The sequence below is a fragment of the Littorina saxatilis genome, linkage group LG7, assembly GCF_037325665.1.
Source record: "Littorina saxatilis isolate snail1 linkage group LG7, US_GU_Lsax_2.0, whole genome shotgun sequence".
Classification (NCBI taxonomy): Eukaryota; Metazoa; Mollusca; class Gastropoda; order Littorinimorpha; family Littorinidae; genus Littorina; species Littorina saxatilis.
Window position 1 is genome coordinate 27,398,283 of NC_090251.1, and position 15,806 is coordinate 27,414,088.

Genomic DNA, 15,806 nt, shown 5'->3' on the forward strand with positions numbered 1-15,806 from the left:
TAAAGCCAACCAAGCCTCCATTATGTCAGACCGATCAAGCAGGCGAAAGATGGCCAGTCTGACTGACTGACTTGACCAACCGGTCGCATCACCGGAGGGGAAGGGACTTTTCATCCGTCAGATCGTGACCCGTCAGAGCGGGTCACTCCTATGACCCCAGCAGCTGTGCAGGAGCTGCAACTCGGAAAGTAACTAGTATTGAGTTTGGAGGAATCGATAAGCTGTTTGAACGGTATCACAGATTTTTTTTAATTTTTTAATTTTTTAACAAATTTTGTATTGTGTCAGTGTGTGTGCCGGTGTGTGTCTGTGTGTGCGTGCGTGTGCGTGCCGCATGTAGGCCTACGTGCGTGTCAGTGTGTGTTTGTGTGTGTGTCATTGTGTGTGTGTGCGTGTGTGTGTGTGTGTGTGTGTGTCAGTGTGTCAGTGTGTGTGTGTGTGTGTGTGCGTGTCAGTGTGTGTATGTGTGTGTGTGTGTGTCAGTGAGTGTGTGTGCGTGTGTGACAGTGTGGCATTTTTGTTGTGATGTTTAATATTGGGGGTGGGGGTGGATTGGGGGAGGGGGATACGTACGTAGTCAGCGGTTTTCGAGTCAGCCTTTTGGAGGCCGGGGCAGGGGTCATGTGCAGCGGTACGATTTTATGTTACCATAGAGTCAGTCAATAACACTGAGCGGCCATTTAAATTAAAAGAAAAGAACAAAGGGATACGATCTTTGATAACTAATAGGAAGAAACTTACAAGTAAAACAAAGAACAAGTCGCGTAAGGCGAAAATACAACATTTAGTCAAGTAGCTGTCGAACTCACAGAATGAAACTGAACACAACGCAACGCAGCAAGACCGTATACTCGTAGCATCGTCACTCCACCGCCCGTGGCAAAGGCAGTGCCAGTGAAATTGACAAGAAGAGCGGGGTATTCGTTGCGCTGAGAAGGAAAGCACGCTTTTCTGTACCTCTCTTTAACTTTAACAAGGAATAAGATGAAAGTGTTTTTAAATTGATTTCGAAAAAAAATTTGATAATAATTTTTATATATTTAATTTTCAGAGCTTGTTGTTAATCCAAATATAACATATTTATATGTTTTTGGAATCAGAACATGATGGAGAATAAGATGAACGTAAATTTGAATCGTTTTATAAAAAAAAATATTTTTTTACAATTTTCAGATTTTTAATGACCAAAGTCATTAATTAATTTTTAAGCCACCACGCTGAAATGCAATACCGAAGTCCGGGCTTCGTCGAAAATTACTTGACCAAAATTTCAACCAATTTGGTTGAAAAATGAGGGCGTGACAGTTCCGCCTAACTCTACACACACACACACACACACACACACACACATACACCACGGCCCTCCTCTCGATTCCCCCCTCTACGTTAAAACATTTAGTCAAAACTTGACTAAATGTAAACAAGTCGCGTAAGGCGAAAATACAACATTTAGTCAAGTAGCTGTCGAACTCACAGAATGAAACGGAACGCAATGCAATTTTTCAGCAAGACCGTATACTCGTAGCATCGTCAGTCCACCGCTCATGGCAAAGGCAGTGAAATTGACAAGAAGAGCGGGGTAGTACTTGCGCTGAGAAGGATAGCACGCTTTTCTGTACCTCTCTTCGTTTTAACTTTCTGAGCGTGTTTTTAATCCAAACATATCATATCTATATGTTTTTGGAATCAGGAACCGACAAGGAATAAGATGAAAGTGTTTTTAAATTGATTTCGACAATTTAATTTTGATCATAATTTTTATATTTTTAATTTTCAGAGCTTGTTTTTAATCCAAATATAACATATTTATATGTTTTTGGAATCAGAAAATGATGGAGAATACGATGAACGTAAATTTGAATCGTTTTATGAAAAAAAATGTTTTTTTTACAATTTTCAGATTTTTAATGGCCAAAGTCATAAATTAATTTTTAAGCCACCAAGCTGAAATGCAATACCGAAGTCCGGGCTTCGTCGAAGATTACTTGACCAAAATTTCAACCAATTTGGTTGAAAAATGAGAGCGTGACAGTGCCGCCTCAACTTTCACGAAAAGCCGGATATGACGTCATCAAAGACATTTATCAAAAAAAAGAAAAAAACATTCGGGGATATCAATCCCAGGAACTCTCATGGAAAATTTCATAAAGATCGGTCCAGTAGTTTGGTCTGAATCGCTCTACACACACGCACGCACGCACACACACACACACACACACACACACACACACACACACACACACACACACACACACACACACATACACCACGACCCTCGTTTCGATTCCCCCTCTATGTTAAAACATTTAGTCAAAACTTGACTAAATGTAAAAACAAGAAACACTAGAAACAAGCGAAAACACCGACACAAATTGAAAAACTTTCCAAAGGCACGTGATTTACTTTGACACTGACACTAACAGAACAGCAACAAAACAAAATAAAACACATCATTTCATCAGTTTTGGCAGTAATGTGAGCTGTAATTAGAAAATCTGGCAAGTCTTTCTAACTTCAGTTGAAACAAAAATTCTGCCATATTTCCTGAATTTCTAAATGTCCACAAAAGAAATTCAAAATGTAAGAGAAAGCAAGGCGAAAATACAACATTTAGTCAAGTTGTCGAACTCACAGAAACTGAACACACTGCATTTTTTTTCACCAAGACCGCATACTCATAGCATCGTCAGTCCACCGCGCCGCGTGAAAAAGGCAGTGAAATTGACAAGCTAGAATAGCGCCGTAGTGGTTGCGCCGCTGAGCAGGATAGCGGCACGCTTTTCTGTATCTCTATTCTTTTTAACTTTCTGAGCTTTTTTGTAATCCAAACATATCATATCTATATGTTTTGGGAATCAGGAACCTATGGACAAGGAATAAGATGAAATTGTTTTTAAATCAATTTCGGAAATTTAGTTTTAATCATAATTTCATATTTTTAATTTTCAGAGCTTGTTTTTAATCGGAATATAACATATCTATATGTTTTTGGAATCATAAAATGATGAAGAATAAGATGAAATTGTTTTTGGATCTTTTTATAAACTGTTTGGACTGGGTGGCCGAGTGGTAACGCACTTGCGCTCGCCGAAGCGAGAGGTTGCGAGTTCGACCCTGGGTCAGGGCGTTAGCAATTTTCTCCCCCCTTTCCTAACCTTGGTGGTGGGTAGTGCTAGTCTTTCGGATGAGACGAAACATCGAGGTCCCTTCGTGTACACTACATTGGGGTGTGCACGTTAAAGATCCCACGATTGACAAAAGGATATTTCCTGGCAAAATTGTATAGGCATAGATAAAAAATGTCCACCAAAATACCCGTGTGACTTGGAATAATAGGCCGTGAAAAGTAGGATATGCGCCGAAGTGGCTGCGATCTGCTGGCCGATGTGAATGCGTGATGTTTTGTGTAAAAAAATTCCATCTCACACGGCATAAATAAATATAAATTGCATAAAATAAAAAAATTAAATAAATCCCTGCGCTTAGAACTGTACCCACGGAATACGCGCGATATAAGCCTCATATTGATTGATATTGATTGATTGAAATAATGTTAATTACCGTGAATTTTTTAGATATTTAATGACCAAACTCATTATTTGATTTTTAAGCCTCCAAGCTGAAATGCAATACCGACGTACCAAAGTCCGGCTTTTGTCGAACTTGACATTGCTTGGCCAAAATTTCAATCAATTTTATTGAAAAATGAGGGTCGGTGTGACCATAGATATCCACATCTATGGTGTGACAGTGCCGCCTCAACTTGTACAAAACGGATATGACGTCATCAAAGACATCTCTGGAAAAAATGATAAAAGGATATCATTCCCATGAACTCTCATGTAAAGTTTCATGAAGATCGGTCCAGTAGTTTTCAGTCAGTCTCTGAATCGCTCTACGCACACAGACACACAGACACACAGACACAGACACAGACACACACAAACACACAATCAATCAATCAATGAGTCTTATATCGCGCATATTCCGTGGGTACAGTTCTAGGCGCTCTGCAGTGATGCCGTGTGAGATGAAATTTTATACGGCCAGTAGATTGCAGCCATTTCGGCGCATATTTACCTTTCACGGCCTATTATTCCAAGTCACACGGGTATAGGTAGACAATTATTAACTGTGCCTAAGCAATTTTGCCAGGAAAGACCCTTTTGTCAATCGTGGGATCTTTAACGTGCACACCCAATGTAGTGTACACGGGGGGAGGTTCGGACACCGAAGAGAGTCTGCACACAAAGTTGACTCTGTGAAATAAATTTCCGCCGAACCTGGGATCGAACTCACACACACACACACACCGGTGGGCCGGATCGGGAGGGGGGGGGGGTTCTGGGGTTCGCGGACCCCCCCCCCCCCCCCCTGGCCATCCAATGTACCCAATGTACCTCTCAGAGAAAAAAAAATGTGGACTTTGGACCCCTGCCTTCAGTTGGAACCCCCCCCCCCCCCCTCAAACGAACTTGGTCCGGCCCTGCACACACACACACACACACACGTACACACACACACACACACACAGGCACCACGACCCTCGTCTCGATTCCCCCTCTATGTGAAAACATTTAGTCAAAACTTGACTAAATGTAATCTTTGCCGGAACACACACACCCTGAATTATTTGGATAGTGAACATTTATATAGCGTATTCCTCATTTTGAAAATCAATTATTTGCTTTCATAATTTCGTGTTCTTGTTTTTCCTGATGAAGCTTCCATAAGCGAAAATTCGTACCGTCTTGTCTCGTTCTTGTATTGGTGAGTACAGTATTCCTTTGTTTTTTAACTTCATAATTTCTGTTTTGGCAAATTATTAAAATTGAAAGTAATCTAATAATTTGATAGCTGTTCAAGTATGACACTTGAATTCCGATTGGAAACTAGGAACACGAAAAATACTGGGAAAAAAAGTTGGCAACAGCTGGCTGCGCAGAAACGAACGGAGGTGTGAACGACGGTCCATGTGACGGGATTATCGTCCCTTCATTGGTGACAGATGGCACTGCCTGGACTTCGTGTGTTTCCGTCAGGTTCCGAGTGATTGGGTGAACACAGAATTAACATTCGGAGCGCAGCTCAAAACACTCGGATGCATGGACCAACGTTTTATTGATCAAAGGATAAGGAACAACAATAGCAGACATGTGAAGACTTTGCAGGGCACAATTTCCATTCAGGAGCTGTGATGGAGACGCTACAAATTCAGACTGAACACCGTGGCTCAGTGGATTATTTATGCCGACAAACACGAAGGTTGACGCAGTAAGCTTGGTGGCACTGACCAAAACGAATGTTCGTCTGCAGACAACATGACAGAGAACGCCGAAAAGAAAGAAGATGACAGCAGCGTTCGAGTGGCGCTCAGGTAATTCTGTGTTTTTAAACCCTCATCTCTTGTCTGATGCTCTGTTCAGACGCCAATGTGGTGTCCTGAATTTGGAAGCGGGCCCGAAATGTTCAGATGTGCAGACAGCTCTTCTGATGGCTAGTGCTGTAGCCTGTCCTCCATGTGCGGTGGTGGGGTGTTTGTTTATGGGACAGAAGAGGCTTTTACACATGAATGAGACAGAGGGCACACGCACAACGGCCTGCTAACACTTGTAGCCCCCACATCAGCTGTCCAGATTTCCAGCTTGCCGTTTTACGCTTGTGAAGTTGTCTTTTTTGGTTATTATTATATGCACTGACATCAGCCTCATTACTACTACTAGGGCCACAGGCAGTAGCTGATGACCTGAATGATATAAACTTAGTGCGTGTGGCTGCACTTACAGGCATTTTACTGTAGAAAGCATCCTGTGTAATTTCAATTACATTCATTGTGTTGATCAGTTCAGAGTTTCATTTGGACTTAAGCAAGTTAAGGTATTTTGTCAAAGTGTATAGCTTCTAAGTTGTTAGCTCTTAAATATGGTTGCACATATACAGCTTAGTTTTAAGCAATATAATATGTATATATGTGTCATATATTATATATGTATATGTATTCAGTTTCTGCAAGTGAATGTTGGGATTTTTAATGGCTGCGGAAGAGTTTTGCTTCTGGAAACAGTGAGTAAAATATCTGTTGCCCTAATCAGTAGTGGCGACAGTGACTCGAGTGAGCCAAACACGTGTGGCGATTATCAGTAGTGGTGACTGTGACTTGAATGAGCCAAACTTGTGTGCTGCCATGATCAGTAGTGGCGACAACAGTGAGCCAAACACATGTTGCCATGATCAGTAGTGGCCACAGTGACTTGAATGACCCAACAGATGTTGCCATGATCAGTAGTGGTGACAGTGACTTAAATTAGCCCAACACATGTTGTCATGATAAGTAGTGGTGACAGTGAGTGACTCAAGTGAGCCAAACGCATAATATGACCATGATCAGTAATGGCGACAGTGACTCAAGTGAGCCAAACGCGTGTGACCATGATCAGTATTGAGCCAAACATGTTGCCATGATCAGTATTGGCAACGACAGTGAGCCAAAGACGTGTTGCCATGATCAGTAGTGGCAACAGTGACTTAAGTGAGCCAAACACGTGTAGCCATGATCAGTAGTGGGGATGACAGTGAGCCAAACATGTGTGGCGATGACAATGAGGCAAACACGTGTGGCCATGCTAGGTGGTGGCGACAGTGACTCGAATGAGCCAAACATGTTTATTGTTATGCCATGATCAGTATCTGCGACGACGGTGAACCAAACACATGTTGCCATGATCAGTAGTAACGAAAGTGACTCGAGGGAGACAAGCACATGTATGTTGCCATGATCACTTGTGGCAACAACAATCACATGTTGCCATGATCAGAAAAGGTGACAGTGACTTGAGTGAGCCAAATGCGTATGGCCATGATCAGTATCAGCGACGACAGTGAGCTAAACACAATTGTTGCCTTGATCAGTAGTAACGACAGTAATTCGAGTGAGACAAGCACATGTTGCCATGCATGATCAGTAGTAACGACTGTAATTCAAGTGAGACAAGCACATGTTGCCATGCATGATCAGTAGTGGCGATACAGTGAGTCAGTCACATGTTGCTTTGATCAGAAAAGGTGAAAGTGACTTTCAAGAGTGAGCCAAACATGTGTGGCGATGATCAGTAGTGGCAATGACAGTCAGGCAGACATGTGTGGCGATGATCAGTAACATGGCGAAGCTAATCAGGCAAACACATGTGGTGAACATCAGTAGTGGCGAAGACAGTCAGGCAAACATGTGTGGCAATGATCAGTAGTGGCAATGATCAGTAGTGGCGATGACAGTCAGGCAAACACATGTGGCGATGACAGTCAGGCAAACACATGTGGCGATGACAGTCAGGCAAACACATGTGGCGAAGACAGTGAGGCAAATATGTGTGGCGATGATCAGTACTACACAAGTGGCAATGACAGTCAGGCAAACATGTGTAGCCATGGTCAGTAGTGACAAAGACAGTCAGGCAAACATGTGTAGCCATGGTCAGTAGTGACAAAGACAGGGAGACAAACATGTGTAGCCATGGTCAGTAGTGACAAAGACAGGGAGACAAACATGTGTGGCCATGGTCAGTAGTGACAAAGACAGGGAGACAAACATGTGTGGCCATGGTCAGTAGTGACAAAGACAGGGAGACAAACATGTGTAGCCATGGTCAGTAGTGACAAAGACAGTGAGACAAACATGTGTGGCCATGGTCAGTAGTGACAAAGACAGGGAGACAAACATGTGTGGCCATGGTCAGTAGTGACGAAGACAGGGAGACAAACATGTGTGGCCATGGTCAGTAGTGACAAAGACAGTGAGACAAACATGTGTAGCCATGGTCAGTAGTGACGAAGACAGGGAGACAAACATGTGTGGCCATGGTCAGTAGTGACAAAGACAGGGAGACAAACATGTGTGGCCATGGTCAGTAGTGACAAAGACAGGGAGTCAAACATGTGTGGCCATGGTCAGTAGTGACGAAGACAGGGAGACAAACATGTGTGGCCATGGTCAGTAGTGACAAAGACAGGGAGACAAACATGTGTGGCCATGGTCAGTAGTGACGAAGACAGGGAGACAAACATGTGTGGCCATGGTCAGTAGTGACAAAGACAGGGAGACAAACATGTGTGGCCATGGTCAGTAGTGGCGAAGACACTCGGGCAAACATGTGTAGCCATGGTCAGTAATGACAAAGACAGGGAGACAAACATGTGTGGCCATGGTCAGTAGTGACAAAGACAGGGGGACAAACATGTGTGGCCATGGTCAGTAGTGACAAAGATAGGGAGACAAACATGTGTGGCCATGGTCAGTTGTGACAAAGACAGGGAGACAAACATGTGTGGCCATGGTCAGTAGTGACAAAGACAGGGAGACAAACATGTGTGGCCATGGTCAGTAGTGACAAAGACAGGGAGACAAACATGTGTGGCCATGGTCAGTAGTGACAAAGGCAGGGAGACAAACATGTGTGGCCATGGTCAGTAGTGACAAAGACAGGGAGACAAACATGTGTGGCCATGGTCAGTAGTGACAAAGACAGGGAGACAAACATGTGTGGCCATGGTCAGTAGTGACAAAGACAGGGAGACAAACATGTGTGGCCATGGTCAGTAGTGACGAAGACAGGGAGACAAACATGTGTGGCCATGGTCAGTAGTGACGAAGACAGGGAGACAAACATGTGTGGCCATGATCAGTAGTGACAAAGACAGGGAGACAAACATGTGTGGCCATGATCAGTAGTGACAAAGACAGGGAGACAAACATGTGTGGCCATGATCAGTAGTGACAAAGACACGGAGACAAACATGTGTGGCCATGGTCAGTAGTGACAAAGACAGGGAGACAAACATGTGTGGCCATGGTCAGTAGTGACAAAGACAGGGAGACAAACATGTGTGGCCATGGTCAGTAGTGACAAAGACAGGGAGACAAACATGTGTGGCCATGATCAGTAGTGACAAAGGCAGGGAGACAAACATGTGTGGCCATGGTCAGTAGTGATGAAGACAGGGAGACAAACATGTGTGGCCATGGTCAGTAATGACGAAGACAGGGAGACAAACATGTGTGGCCATGGTCAGTAGTGGCAAAGACAGGGAGACAAACACGTGTGGTGATGATCAGTAGTAGCGACTACAGACAAACACGTGAGGCCATGATCAGTAGTGGCGATGACAGTCAGACAAACACATGTTGTGGTGTTCAGTAGTGTCAAAGACAATGAGGCAAACATGTGTTGCCATGATCAGTGGTGACAGCGATAAGTGACCTTATTTTCGAAAGAAAAGGGCATCATATTTAGCAGATCTATAAGTGCTGCATAACCATAACCAGCACATGTATGCACTAACCAGGGGTGTGTGTTTACTACACTGTTTTGAAGAGGCGCAAATCCTGGGACTGGGTGGCCGAGTGGTAACGCACTTGCGCTCGGAAGCGAGAGGTTGCAAGTTCGACCCTGGGTCAGGGCGTTAGCAATTTTCTCCCCCCTTTCCTAACCTAGGTGGTGGGTTCAAGTGCTAGTCTTTCGGATGAGACGAAAAACCGAGGTCCCTTCGTGTACACTACATTGGGGTGTGCACGTTAAAGATCCCACGATTGACAAAAGGGTCTTTCCTGGCAAAATTGTATCTATAGGCATAGATAAAAATGTCCACCAAAATACCCGTGAAAAGTAGGATATGCGCCGAAATGGCTGCGATCTGCTGGCCGATGTGAATGCGTGTTGTATAGTGTAAAAAAATTCCATCTCACACGGCATAAATAAATCCCTGCGCCTTAAAATTAAATATGTGCGCGATATAAATTGCATAAAATTTTTTTTTTTTAAACTAAAAAAAAATAAATCCTTGCAATTAGAACTGTACCCACGGAATACGCGCGATGTAAGCCTCATATTGATTGATTGATTGAAATCCTCCACAGTCAATAATGACCCCAACAGTTACTTCCAGAATCTGTGTACTGCTATTCATTAAGCTGTGTGTGTTGAGTGATTTTTCCATTTGGGAAGGCAGAATAAACACTTCCCTTGCGATTTGTTGTATTACTATTAGAGGCTGTGAGGAATAATGATGTATGCTGTATTTAAAAGTGATCCAAATTTTGCAGGGTTCGTCCACAAAATGGCCGAGAGAAAGTGGACATGTGTCAAGTGTGCACATCGGTTATACCAAACTCACCGCAGGTGATTCTGGGAAAAGACAAGTCCTTCACCTTCGATTATGTGTATGATGTGCCCACAGTTCAGGATGCCATTTACAATAGCTGCGTCAGAGAGCTCATTGATGGGTAAGTTGGTGTTAGTTTTTTCTGTTACGATATATTATATTTCTGACAGACTCCCAAAATAGCCCCGTGTAACTGTAAGTAACGTCACATTCTAAAAGTAGAGTAAGTATTTTTAGATTCGTTCAGAGTGACGGTGAACCTCACACATACTGACATAGCTATTACTGTTACGTTACCCCTGTTAATTGTTTCAGATTGATTCTCTCTCTGTGAGTCTGTCTGTCTGTCTATCTCTGTCTCTCTCTCTCTCTTTCTCTCTCTCTCTCTCTCTCTTTCTCTGCCTCTGCCTCATCTGTAGATCACAGCATCAGTGCAAGTGGTAGTGATCCTTGTTACACTCACACTCACAGTGTGTCCTGGTTTCTGCAGATAGGTCTAGACCCCTGTGATCTGACATTTCCCACCTGTTCCTAGGTTATGTGCCCTGTTATTAGCGTTGGTCTTGGTTGAATCTGTTCTTTATTCCTCTGCAGCTTTGTGAAATGTCAAAGAGAGGAAACTGGTACGTGTGTCATCTTGATAATGTATGTGCGCGACTGTCAGTGTCACTGTCAGCACTTAGACTCAAGTGACAGTAATTGTGAGTGAGAAGCCTAGAGGGTCCAGGAGAAAACCCCTTTCTGTCTTTCTTATTAATATATGAACATGTACACGTATGTATTTTAACACATCTGCACTACATCTTTTCATTTGGATTTGGGATGAAACAAAAGTAGCTAGGTGTCCAAAGTGTGATCTGCTGTTTTATACTGTACATGTTTACAATTACATGTCTTTGTGCGAGCAAACTGTCCTAACAAAAAAGCGTTTGTGTTTCAATATGAACTTATTAACACTGACCGAGGTATCAATGTTATTCACGACAGTGTGAACAGCTCTCAGCAATTAGCAGGGACATGGCATGTAAGGTTTCCCACAGCCCCAGAAGAGTGTATTCATTAATGCAAACCGTGCAGTCTCCCCCATTGTCTATAACTATTAGGCACCACCCCACACAGCCACAAAGCGTAGCATCTGAGGGATATGGTGTTATGTGCCACCCTCCAGGGAATCTGCAGCCGCTATAACTGTATTAGTGCAAAAATCAATCAAAGAATATTTATTTCTGCCTGGACAGAAGCCTGCTTGGCAGAAAGACTCGAAGAGGCTTTGATGAATTGATCGATCTGTGTAAAAAAAAAAACTCACAAAAGACTGTGTTTACTTTGAATGGTACTTATAACATTAACAATGATAACATATTTACTATTTGTAGTGTCCTTTTTCAAAATGACCCTCACATAAACAGAATTTAAGCAACCAATTAAACAGAACAACAGATGGACTGCTGTCATCATCAATGCCACACGTTTCAGTGCTTCAGAAAGTATGCTATGTATTTGGCGTTTAGAATTAGAATGTCAGACCATTTCTTAGAATTGTTTTGGACCTTGCAGTCATATCTTCACAAAAAGTGTTTTATTATTTTAATTCTGGTTGAAAGGAAAACTGTAGCCGAAGACATCATGAATGAATTTGACTGACAGCGTCAGTCATGGTTATTTTCCGCAAGACTGCATGCATGCTAAAGAGTCCTAGTGAAGCATAGAGCGGGGAAGAGTTTGACTGATGTTTTCTTTCAAACAGTGAATTACAGAAATTATAAGTTTGGTTGGAGTTTTGTAAAGCCTGCTAGACATTGATTGTGGCTTTGGGAGTGTTGGGTGCGGGAAAACTGGGACAGCTTTTATGTTCGAGGGGTTGGCGACCTGCAAAGAATTTCAAAGACGTGGTGTTGAGATCGGTTATTGTTACCAGCACGCTTGTGCAGGGATTAAGATCTCCAATGATCTTTTGATAGATTGAGGAAGGTAAGACCGATTCCTGCAGTTGTGAGTTAACTGCGCTTTCATAGATTCTCCTATGGGCTGGTCCCTCCAGTGGAATTTCCCCTTGCATGGAAATATTGATTTGCATAAATTCATTTTGGCAAAAACGACCTTAAGCTGTTTTCACTCTTTTCTCATTGTCTATTTTAGTCTTTGTGAAAAATGTTGCTGATCAATGTGTGTGTTATGTCATTTCTTTCTCTATTTAAAAAAAGAGGATATAAATTATGATGGACAAAATTAAACCCTGTCTCAAATCACATCAAGAGCTATTACACTGACACTTCAGGTTGGGGGTCGTAATTATGTCACCACACACCAGGAATACCTTAAAATAAGAGTTTCAGCGCTCTGTTATTCAAATTTAAAAGGGCTGTGTTAGGGTGGTGTTTTGGGATTGTGATTTTTCCACTTCTCCCACCTCTGTCTCTGCTTTGATTTAAACTATTGGTTGTACAACTTGTAGTCACCTGTGCCCATGGAAGAACATCTATCTATGTCTTTTGTCTCCTGGAACATTCATTTTGTCTTTCCTTAAACATCTAACTTTATTGTCAATCCTAGAGTAGAACATTAGTTCTATTTTTCATCCTATAACACCTGACTATTGTTTGTCCCAGAACATCTCATGGTATAACTTGTGTATGTCCACATGTATCTGATGTCCAGTGAGTCCTAGAAACACATCATTGAAATTATTAATAATCAAACCTGCTTACAAACATACATGTACTGTATTTCACAAGTAGTTTTGCCACTATGACTTTTTTCACCACATGGCTGGATCTGATTGGTCATATGAATGGGAAATTAAAATGATTATTGTTGTTTCAGGTGTTTCGAGGGCTACAATGCTACAGTCTTTGCATATGGACAGGTATGAGACATTATCTTTGTTCGTTAAAAGAATTTGTGTTACTTGCAGGACAAATTCTTACTGTTTGATTTGCAAATATCAATATTATATTATTACTGTAGTTAACAACACTCATAATATCACAACTGTTTGTCCAGTAGCTGATTTTGAATGGTTGAGGAAGATCAAAGAACCTGGTTTACTTTCAGTTCTCAGTTACATGTAGCATCATTTCGTGGCTTATTTTTGGGAGGGGCTTGGGAAAGTGGAGCAAGACGAGTTGGTCAGCTAGGAACTCCATTCCAGTTTAAACACATTGCAATGTAACAGCTTGTATTTCTGTCTGAATTTGCCCCATCAGCGATTGTCATTAAAAAAGAAGTCGAATCTTGGTTTTACTTAACAACATGGAGATTTGTTTTTGCTTTGCAGACGGGGTCGGGCAAGACCTATACGATGGGCACAGGGTTTGACGTCAACATACAGCCGGAGGAGGTGGGCATCATCCCTCGTGCCGTGGAGCATCTCTTCATGGGCATTGAGGATCGGCGACGTCAGGCCTTTGAGAATGGCCTGCCACCTCCAGACTTCAAGGTCAACGCCCAGTTTATGGAGGTGAGGCTGCTAGTTTTAAGTTTGTGTCTTTTTTGAATAAACAGTGGAACCCCCCTTTTAAGACCGCCTAATTTAAGACTCCCTCCCTTTTAACTTAAGACCTTGTTTTCTCAGATTCTCTGTTCAGAACCTCTGTGGATTTACCCCCATTTTATGACCCCCTTCTTTTAAAGATCTGATTTTCTTAGGGGAGGACTTACAAGGGGTTCCACTGCACCAGAAAGTGCAGGGGAACCCTCCTCTTAAGACAGTCCCTTTTCAGACCCTGTTATTTCAGATTTTCTGTTCATAACCTCTAAAGTTACCCCCATTTTAAGATTTTTCTCTTTTTAAGACCTGATTTTCTCAGATTTTTGAAGGTCTTAAAAGGTGGGTTCCACTGTATAACTTAAACTATATAAGGTTAGAAGTGAAACATATAAGGCCAGGGAGATTGATCAATGCATGTGTTTGGGGTTTAGGATTATTATTATATACACAACAGAGAGCAGATCACCTTGGAAAAACATTGTGATCTGAATGGGATTTATGTTCTTTACTGAATTATTGTTCTTTTTGAGGATCAACTGAATTATAACTTTATAAGGTCTCGCCATTTGTTTTGTGTGGAGGTTGTTTCATGTGTTCTTGTTGTGCGTGTTACACAAGATTTATTCCGTCCTGCTTGGTTTCATATGACTGTGAGTTCACATGTGGGTCAGACGGTGTAGCAACATGTTCAGATCAGTAGTTTACAGTCCTTTCTCCCTGTATGCAGTTGTGAGTGTATGGCAATTAATATTGTAATATCCTATTTCGTGCATTACAGAGTGTAGTTTCTCTTTGCTGTAAATTATTAAAAAATAAGTAAATCTATCACATCAACATGAAATACTAGGGAACAGCTGTGTTATAATCATCTCATTGTGAAGAGCTTTTGTTCAGTTGAATAGGTTCATTTTTCCTGCCGCTTGCTTTGTTTTCATTCTGACGGGGCGTAAGAAAAAGCTGCTGTGTATGCATTGTATGGCAAATCACAGTACAAGTGAGTTGACTTCATCATGTAACAGTAACCAGCATGCAATGACTAAAGGCAGCATTTTGTTAGCCTGGGGGGGGCCAGTCAGAAACAACATCTGGCTTATTATGGCAAAGACTGTTGTCCTTTACATGTGAAAACACAGGTACAAAGTAACAGCAGCAGTTATGTCCACACGGCACTGATTGTTATTGGTGTGTTAGTGTGTTGACTGAAGGGATATTGCTGAGTAACTTCTGTCAGCGTCTGTTTGATGTGTGCATTTGTCCCTGATCCTTTGGAGTGCTGAGTAGGGCACTAATGTTAGATTGCTTTCCATTTGCGGGGTTGGGGAGGGGGGTAGGGTGGTGGTGAAAAGAAGCTGTTTGACTCTAAATAGGTCACCTGTAAGTGTTATCAATTTCTTCTTTTTGAGAAGGCGGTGTATTTTTTAACATCGCAAGCAATTTTCAGCATGTGTGTGTGTAATTAGTTTATACCGTTTACCTCTGCATAGTTTAAGTGTCCTCTTTTTGCTGAGGGTTCAGTGTTATTTGCAAATAAAACTGGGCAGGGTTTTTGTCACTGTCATTATCTTTAATCCTGATTTGTGCTACAACTAAGTTACATAAACAGTATTAATTGATATGAATGTAATGAGCAGCTGTGAGAGTGAAAATGAGAACATCCGTGAATGAGATCTTGTACTTTTGTTATCTCGCTGACTTGAGTTATTGGTACAGCTGTATGCGATGAATAATGCATGTCTGTAGGACGCCCAGCGTTGAAGAAAATGACAACCCTTGCCCCTTGAGCTCTGAGAATGAACTGTTCACGTAAATCAGTGTCACCTGAAATTTGAAAATTGTGCAGACAGACTTTGCTGATTGTGATTCCAAGCAGGTTTTCTAGGCTGTTCTAAACCAAGAAAGGCATTATGCATGCATGCATTTTCCCTTTTGTCGAGACATGTACAAGTGAGACAAACAATGGGTGACATATAAGTTGGTACAATGCGACACTCAAGGAAATAGGCAAAAGAGAAATGCAACACGCCACTTGTGAAGAGATTGTTGTTGTTGTTGGTCTGTGAGTGTATGTGTATACATGTGCTTGTGTGTGTGTTAGTGTTAATTTGGGGTTGGGGGGAAGGGGTAGGGGGTCTTATTGGGGAGATTGCACTGTAATGATAGG

General features: G+C 42.1%; 1 protein-coding gene across 4 annotated transcripts in view; it reads left to right on the top strand.

Annotated features, from left to right (window-relative positions):
- Window positions 1-5,060: 5,060 nt before the first annotated feature.
- LOC138971066 (kinesin-like protein KIF21A) overlaps window positions 5,061-15,806 on the top strand; it is a 92,902-nt gene continuing 82,156 nt past the window's right edge. For all 4 annotated transcript variants that reach the window (XM_070343669.1, XM_070343670.1, XM_070343672.1 and 1 more), the window contains exons 1-4: window positions 5,061-5,377; window positions 10,097-10,276; window positions 12,979-13,021; window positions 13,433-13,615. In XM_070343669.1, coding sequence (XP_070199770.1) covers window positions 5,322-5,377; window positions 10,097-10,276; window positions 12,979-13,021; window positions 13,433-13,615 — 462 coding nt within the window. In that variant the 5' untranslated portion in view covers window positions 5,061-5,321. The remainder of the gene's footprint in view (window positions 5,378-10,096; window positions 10,277-12,978; window positions 13,022-13,432; window positions 13,616-15,806) is intronic.